The sequence below is a fragment of the Rhinolophus ferrumequinum genome, chromosome 7, assembly GCF_004115265.2.
Source record: "Rhinolophus ferrumequinum isolate MPI-CBG mRhiFer1 chromosome 7, mRhiFer1_v1.p, whole genome shotgun sequence".
Taxonomy (NCBI): Eukaryota; Metazoa; Chordata; class Mammalia; order Chiroptera; family Rhinolophidae; genus Rhinolophus; species Rhinolophus ferrumequinum.
In genome coordinates this window covers 52,315,279-52,324,060 of record NC_046290.1, presented here as the reverse complement: position 1 = coordinate 52,324,060, position 8,782 = coordinate 52,315,279, and the positions used below count along the sequence as shown (strand labels likewise).

At 39.1% G+C, this 8,782-nt stretch overlaps 1 protein-coding gene across 7 annotated transcripts in view; it reads right to left on the bottom strand.

Annotated features, from left to right (window-relative positions):
* Positions 1-984: 984 nt before the first annotated feature.
* RASGRF2 (Ras protein specific guanine nucleotide releasing factor 2) overlaps positions 985-8,782 on the bottom strand; it is a 223,569-nt gene continuing 215,771 nt past the window's right edge. For all 7 annotated transcript variants that reach the window (XM_033110501.1, XM_033110502.1, XM_033110505.1 and 4 more), the window contains 2 exons: positions 8,207-8,275; positions 985-5,329 (listed from right to left, as the gene is read on the bottom strand). In XM_033110501.1, the coding sequence (XP_032966392.1) occupies positions 5,237-5,329; positions 8,207-8,275 (162 nt within the window). In that variant the 3' untranslated portion in view covers positions 985-5,236. The remainder of the gene's footprint in view (positions 5,330-8,206; positions 8,276-8,782) is intronic.

Genomic DNA, 8,782 nt, shown 5'->3' with positions numbered 1-8,782 from the left:
CTTACAGTGTAATAATTTTATATACGTTAGTAAGGTCAGAAGAGGAGAAGCTAAAACATGATTGAGAAACTGGGGTGCAACTCTTTGGGGGCCTGGTCCCTTTCAAGCACATTACAAAGTAGCTGATAAGGGTGACACCTCTACATGCGACTCATTGCAGAGATCCAGATTTCCAAAAATCCTTCAAACATGATCCCTGTCACACGCTATTTTCCTCTCTCATCGTTGCCAACTCCTCCAGCTGGAGCACGGATACAGCAGGGCCCAGCCTTAAGTGACAAGGAAGGGCAAGTCTTGTGGGCTGGCCCAGGAATCAGATGAATGGAATCAGGCCTTGGGAATCCTCACCCGCCGGATTGCTCGTGTCAGAATTGGGAAAGTAAGCCAGGGGGATAGGAAGGACCCCAACTCTTCCTTTCCTCAGCTCTCGCTTGGGCTCGACAGCTGCCTCATGATCTCTTCAACTCTCAATGTTAGGGCAACTTCATCTACTTGACAAAACTTAAAAGTATTTTCATATATATGATTTCACGTAAAAATTGCAGTAATTTTAGGGGCAGATGTGAGTCTTGTTTTATAGATGAGGAACTTGGCCTTGGGAGCTCAGGAGCCTGTCCAAGATCAGAGCTAGTGATGGCTGGGCCAGGCCTCCACCTCTGCAGCTTTCCTTCTCGCCTCAGCTGTTCCCAAGCGTTGAGTTGCCATTAGATGAACAAAGGTGTTCAGGCCATAGCGAGTTGTGTGTGCCTGGAGATAGTCAAACATGGGCTGGGGATGTTACAGGAAAGATTGAAGCACTGGAAAGATAGTACCTCTTTTGAGGTCCCTCAAATTGTCTGATAGTTGAGTGCTTGCAACATGGACTTCTAAATTTTTTATTCTCCCTGAACTGTAGAAGTAAAAATGTATCTGAAGGAGCTCACTGCTACGAAGAAAATAATTTAGAAAAATATGAAAATAATATGAGTCTGAGATGTTGGATAATTCAAGAAAGTTAAAGTTTAATTTGTATATAGGTGTAGCCCACACCTCACCAGGCAAGTGTTAGGCCACAGCACAAACCCCTCTGTCGGAATTACAAAAGTCAGCAGATTTGCCAAGTAACTGGACACAAACAATGTACTTCGCATGGGTTTATCCATTACACACACACACAAATAACAAAGAAATACATTTAAATCCTCTGCAAAAGAGACATGAGGATGGTAATCATGTTACCTAACATTTGGACTTTATAGTCTAACCCATTTTGTCCTGACAACCATGTGAGGTAGGGAGCACAGAAATTACTATTAACTCCATTTTGCAGGTGAGGAAACTGAGGCTCAGAGAGGTTTCAGCACTGGCCTAAGGTTTCCCAGCTTGTCGGTATAGATCTGGGCCTAGGACTCCGAGCCAGGCAGCCTAGCCCAATGCTTTTTGATAACTGTCTTTCTAGGGGAAAATGAAATGGGTTGTGTGAAAGACTGGTTCCACATCATTAAGTAGAACTATTATTTTTCTTGAGCAGATGAGATCAAGAGTAATCAACCAGAATGTGAATGCCATGCTGTGTGGTAGCCAAGACGAACGCTGTGATTCATGTGTTTACATCTACAACACAATGACTGTTTTCTTCTTTCTACTGTTGTCTGTGTCGCTCTCTCCTGTGTTAATTTTAAGTCGCTAATAGAAATGAAGAAATGACACGCTGATTAGATTTCATTGACTCAAGTCTTACTACCAGGATTCACATTGTGGCATCTGGAATCAAGTCATTATTCAAACTTGCAATCTGTTGTCTTCACTGAAATGAGAATGGATCTTACTCATTTATTCCTTCTGGCTGTGGACATTAGCCTGGATCTATTCTTTTACCACAAATAATAGTCATCATTTTATCCCATTTCAATAGCAGTAAAAATGATCAATTTTACAGGTTGGATTTTTTAAAAAAGCTTACATGTTAAAGCAAAGGGAAAGATTTTTTTCAGGAAGAATAAAATCAAACTTTGAAAAGCTAAATAAAACCCTTTATTTTAAATAAAAGTTAATTTTATTGAGAATAGCCCCTCTTATTGCATTACTCTTTTTAGTGAACAATTTAAAAGTGGCCCAGTCATTGCTGACCCAAGGTCTGGTCTTGCATAATACCGTGAGAGAAAAAGACGTGTTGGGCCATCACCACATGCACTCTCCAAATCGGAATGGAATAGATTTTCCTCTTTCAAATTATTCAGTATCTATGAGTTTCATTTGTTTTTAAGCAGTACTTTAAGATGTACTGAAATGTAACAAATAGTAATGGGGACTTTGTGTGAGAGCCACTTTAAATATTGCAAGTCATTTAAAATTCCCTCTTTAAATTCCTTCAGAGAAATACTAAGGAAAAGTGACAACATTCTACTTTATGCCTCAATCTGTCACATGATATATTGGCCTAAGTAAGAGATTTGTCCCTGTAGCAAAACTGGATGTCTTAGTTAATAACCAACGGCATTCCCTAAAAGCCCCAAGATAATTTCATTGACAGTACAAAATGTGGGCATTTCTATGCAAGCATGAAATTGGGTTTTATTTCTGATTTTCTAGGTTAATTTTGCAATAATATAAGTGTTTGCTACTTGGTTGTTAGAGGTTGACCTCTCATCTACTCTTAGAAACAGGTCTCATATAGTGGAATTTAGGCAGCGGCAGCCTCGAGTAGCTGGGAGTGCATGCTCCAACAACACACACAAAGCTTGCAAAGCAGAAGAGGATGGGTACTTTAGCAACTGGAAAAAACATCACAGACTGTTTTTGAAGATTTTAAATGTGACCAAATTGAGGTTTTTAAAATGCCCATTCCTACCTCTGCTGGTCCAGAAATGGTGCATGTCATTAGAAGGAACTCCCTTAGAGGCAGATTTCTCTCTCTTACAGTTCCAGCAAGGCTTCAGACTCTAGGAAGCTGGAGGGACTTGTAAAGCTCAATTAAACACTACAGGTCAGCATAGCAATTGACAGTGCCCATAGCTGACCATTGGGGGGCGCTTCCAACATTCTGCAGGAAATACACGTGAAAGCTTTGTCACTACTTGAGGAAAATCCGCGTTCCAAAGAGAGAAGAGCATTTGGAAATTCCTGTCTCCAATTTTCCTTTAATAAGAATGGCTCTGGAACATTTTGGTCACCGAAATAAGGGTCCAAACTTCCAGGGAAAGCGCACACAGAATCATCCCCTCCCTTTTGGAAGACTTTGGGGACTCCAAGGCAGAATCATATGACCTTTCCATGTATTGTTTTGCCTGGAAGTACTATATGTTTGGTCCTTTCACTGATTTGTCCTGGTTTTAATTCACCTTCCAAGACTATGTAAAGTTAACCTTTACGTTCCTTTTCTTCTGCAAGACCTTTAGGTGCTTGGTGCAATTGACATGTATTATTAGTTCAAGCCCTCAGTTTCTGAACACTGAGAAATATATTGCAGTTATGCACTGTTAAGATCCAAACAATCATGCTTCTTATCATGCATCAAGATGCATCAACCTCTTATTTGGGACTAAGGAGAACAAACAAGCAACTTTGTGTGAAAAAGGAAAATAAAGCATCCACAGCATCCATAAGTAACCCTCCTTGGATTTAGTGCTACACTGTTGGCTAATATGAGCTACTGAAAGTATTGTTTTTGAATGGTCTTCAAATATTACAAATATTTTCTTTTACTTATTTGATATTTCACTATATAGTTATGTACAGAGATGGCCCTTACCATGCAGGAAAAATGTACATTCTCCATCTCTATGGTATGTTATCAAAGCTGGTGCTTCCAATGGGTCTTATGAGCCAGCAAGTTGAATTTGTCAGCGGTTAGCTCTAACAACATAATTAAAGTGCAAAGAAAGAGGGAAAACAGCCAGACAGATCGATTTTTTTGATTGTCAGCATCAATATACTTCATGCCTCGAAGTGAAAATGTCAGGTGCAGTAGGCTCAGGTGACAATAACTGTATATATTTTCTCTTTCTCCTTTTAAAGCAGAGCTCTCTGTAGGGTGGCAGGACTAAGCCCTGCAGTTGGTCTTCGGATATAAAGGCTGTTGAGTGGTTGCACCCATTTCTCATACACGTACAACCTTTTCACAAAGAAATACCTCAAATTTTAAAAACAAAGATGGTTGGAGAAGAACTGCCTACCAATAGCACACACAACTGTGGGTTTTCAAAAGAAAATCCAACTAAACAACTTAAAAAAAAATACAACCAATGCTCATAGTAAGCCTAAAAATGGTTTGTGTAAATCAAAATCGATTCCCACATTACTGTGAGGGGGGGAGAAAAGAAAAGAAACACAGCAAGGTGCAGAGACGACTTATGAGTACTGTATCTTTTCACTTACTGAAACCCACTCTTCCCCACAGCGCTTTGTGGCCTCTGTCTTATTCCACAGTTTTGTCGGTGAGGTATGCAGACACCTTTCAGCAAACTCTGAACCTGCCCTTCTGAGGGTGTTGGCTTCTTGGGCAGCACAGGCTCAGGAAGAAGCCCCCACCCCACCTCACGCAGTTACTGGCTGGAATCCTCTGGGGCACAGCCTACTGACTTTTAATTAAAGAAATGTTACATACAAATCCAGTTGACTTTCATCATGTCTTTCTTACCCTGTTGCCTAAAGACTGAAAAAGCAGGTTCAGAACATGCCATTATTCCTCCATGCACTGAAAACCATGCACATGCTGTAGGCTGAAATTGCTTCTATGTTGGCCCATTCCTAAAAAGGAAGCCTCAGCTTTTCTGGAAGCTTGTAACAAAGGAAATGTAACGGAAGCAGTTAAATCCTAGGAGAAGACTGGTAGATATACCCAGGCCAATAAAGTGCCAGAGAAACATCACAAGCCTTTTTCATGAATCCTTGTCCCCAAGTTCTAACAGAACCTGGGGCAGAGTTTGAAAGTAACCTTCTTACCTCCTTCATTAAAATGGCTACCACGTCTCCCATCTTACATTCTCTTATGCAAAATGTGCCATCAGCTTTACCAAATATCACTCTTTTCACCTTCCCACCCAAGTCTGAAGCATCTGTCTTTGACCCCGAACAGCTGGGCTTCCCTGGCTGGAGACAGAATTCCAGTTTGGTTCCGTCTTCTTCCGTGGAGAAACGAGAACTGGCTTCGTCTCCATCCCCGCTGTCCTCACTGCACTGTGGGAGGCATGGCATGCAGTTCTGTCCATCCCGCTTTCCATGAAAATTCCACAGACTCAGGGGCAAGGCCAAAGTTTCAAGCAGGGAGCCGAGGTTCAATCTTTAGCGACAGCTCATACAGCGTATCTTCATCTATGATGAGGGCTTTGTCAAGCAAGTACTGAGTGACCTGGAGAAAAAGAGAAATCTTCACTTTCAGTTTTTTTAGAACACTAGTACGTATATTTTCTGAATGGAATTTGACACAATTTAACATTTTCTCTTAAACATTTAAAAAATTTTATACAACTAAAATATATATATATATATATATATATATATATATATATTCTCAGTGTATAAAAAAAAAATCAAATTTCTAGTTCTCTCCCAACTCTTCGGGTACTTTCAAGAGGCACACTGTTATCATTTGATCTGTATTCTCTCAAATGCTTTACTGTCTTTCTAGATATTACATGTATTTACAGAAATCTTTTCCCCCCATCATGGGTGGTATCATACTGTATATTTTATTCTGCTTTCAAGAATAAAAGAAGAAGTTGTGGTGCGCTTCCACGCCAACCTGCTCTATAGTACTAAGAGTGTGATGTATTAGTGTTTATTTCATGATCTCACATGAATGAATGTGCAGTTACTCCAATATTTCACTATTACACAAAGTCACAGTGAAATCCTTGTTCGTATGCTTCCTAGTACTCACAGGGGAATGTTCCCTTGGGGTAGAGACTAGAAATGAAATGGGAAAAAAGATTACACCGAAATAAAAATCTTGGGGCATGAGGTATTTCTATGAAAATGGTTCTTTATTTTTATTGAGAGATCACTTACATAAGTAAAATTAGTTTGATTAGTTTTGACAAATGTTTACACCATACAACTCACACATATATATATATCACAATATAGAATAGTTCCACCACCCCAGAAAGTTCCTTCATGCAGCGTCCCAGTCAAATCTGTTCCCAGAAGCAACCACTGATCTGATTTCTATCACTATGTATTACCTTTGTCTACTCTAGAATATGATGTAAATGGAATCAATCATACAGTATGTTCTCTTTTGTGTCTTGCTTCTTCCATTAGCATAATGATTTGGGATTCATCTCCTTATGGTATGTATCAGTAGTCTGCCCTCTTTCACTGCTGAAAGGTGTTTCATTGCATAGATAGAAACACCACATTTGTTTATCCATTGATCTATTTATGACACCTGGTTGTTTCCAATTCCGGCTGTTATTAAGAAATGCCATGAACATTGTATACTAGATTTTTAATGGGCATGTTTTCACTTCCCCCTTGGAGATTGCTGGGTCATAAGTAGATGCACATTTAACCCTTTAGGAAACATCCAAATGACACAGTTTCCAAAGTTGTTGTACCATATTACTCTTACCAGCCACGTGTAAGAGTTCTGGTTACTCAGTATATCAATTTTTAATGTTAAAAGATGATGTAAAATGACCTCCAAAACTGTTGTACCTATAGTACATGAGAGTACCTGTTATCTTACTAATACCCAAATGAATGTTTGATATTATTAATATTTAAAAATTTTGTCTATCTGATGGGTGAAAATGATGCCTCATTGTAATTTGCATTTTTTTTCTTCTTACCAGTAAAATTGAGCATTTTTCAATTATGTATTGGCCATTTTTGTTTCTTCTTCTGTGAGCTACCGATCATAGCTTTGTCAATTACTCTATTGAGTTGTTTATACTTTTCTTTGGCTTTATAGGAATACTTTTATTCTGTCTCTTTGTTTTATATGCTACAAATATCGTCTCTTAGTTTACTGCTTGTATTTTGATTTTTTAAACAATTGCTTTTTGTCATGTAGAAGTTTTTAATTTTGGTGTGGCGAACTTACCAGGTTTGTCTTTCATAATTTGCATTCTGTGCTGAAGAAGGTCTTTCAAATCTAAAGATCATGACTGTTTTGTCTATATTTTATTCAAATAATTTAAGATTTCTTTTTATATTTAGGTAATGAACTCATCTGGAACTTATTTTTGTGAATGGTATAAGATGGAGAGCCAAAATTCCTATTCCATTTACTGAATAATCAATTTGTTTCTGGAACTTTTTAAAAATGCCTCCTTTATCCCCTACTAGATTTTCATATAGATAAAATCTGCATCTGGACTTTATTTTGCTCCATTTCATTTGTATTCCTGTGCCTGTAAAGTCCTGTTTTATTCATTATGGTATAAGATATGTGTCTGTACCTGATAAGGAGAATAAGGAAGAGCTTTCTCTATTTTAAAAAAGTCCTTGTCTGTTTATTGTTTTTGTTTTTGCTTTTTACCTCTCTAAGCTTCCTTATGAGTTTTAGGATAACTTTGTCAAGTTCCTTGAAACAGTAGGGAAAACTGGCTGTAAGTTATATGGGAATCTTCTGTACTGCCTTCTCAATTATTCTGTAAAGTTAAAACGATTCTGAAAAATAATGTCAGTTAAAAAATGGAAGGAAGGAAGGGAAGGAGGAAGGAAGGAAGGAAAGAAGGTAAGCCACTTGTGGCTGGGATGGAGTGAGGAAGAAGGAAAGGAAGTATTATAACGTGAGCTAAATCTTGAAAGATGAGTAGGAGCCACATAATGCAAGACTTCTGGGACACGAGACTTTCCTCTTTCTTTATCCTAAGAGCAATGAGAAACCAATAAAATAGTTTATGCACGTTTCAGACATATTCTACTTTATGTTTCAAAGAATTCTCTCTGACTGTAATTTGTAGAATGGACTTTGTATTCCAGATTGAATGCAAGTAGACCACATAACAGAAATCAGTAGCTTGGACCAGGGGTGGTGGTGGTGTAGACAGATTCAAGAGAAATACAGGATGTAAAATCAACAGAACTTGATGATAAGTTGGTGTTTCTTGCCTTCTTTCTTTGCTTCTTAATTAGAGTTGCCAAAGATTTGTCTGCTCTATTGGTCTTTACTGTGTGTCAGCTTTTGGTATTACTGATCAACTGTACTACTGTTTCTAATTCATTAATTCTTCTTTATTAAGTTACCTTACAACTATAAACATTTATACAACATTACCTTTGGCTGATGGTCTATTCGATAGGAAGTCTGCTGGAACTGGCGTATCTCTCTGACAATATGCGATATCTAACGGAGAAACAACAAAAGCAAAGCAAAAGTATTTCCCTGTATCACAGCACATTCTTCTGGAGGGCTCTCCTAGCATAGTCAGTCACTTTCTCCAGTGAGGTATCTAGAGCCCTGCTGGATCATTCTTTATGCCCAGGGCTTTACAGCCATTCTGTGAGCCCTATGAAATGCCGACAGCAAGATGACAGCTCAATTCACAATCAAGGAAACAGCTGGTGCTGGGTGGCCTCAAGCTTAGGAGTGGCAAGCTCTGGGTGCTACTGTCCGTGGGCTCCTTGCCTCTAACTTGGTACTCAGAACCCGGTTGTCCAGCAGGAAGCCTTTACTATCTGTCTATCACTGGTCAGTCTCAGACCGTCATCCCTGGAGCTTTACTTTATTCCCCACCCCATTTGCCCAGACTGCCAGCTGAAATGGCTCAGCTGAAAATCTCCTCAATCGGCCCTCAATGGGCCAACATCAGGTACCAGACCCAGGGTCCACCATCTGTTCTACCTCGAGATT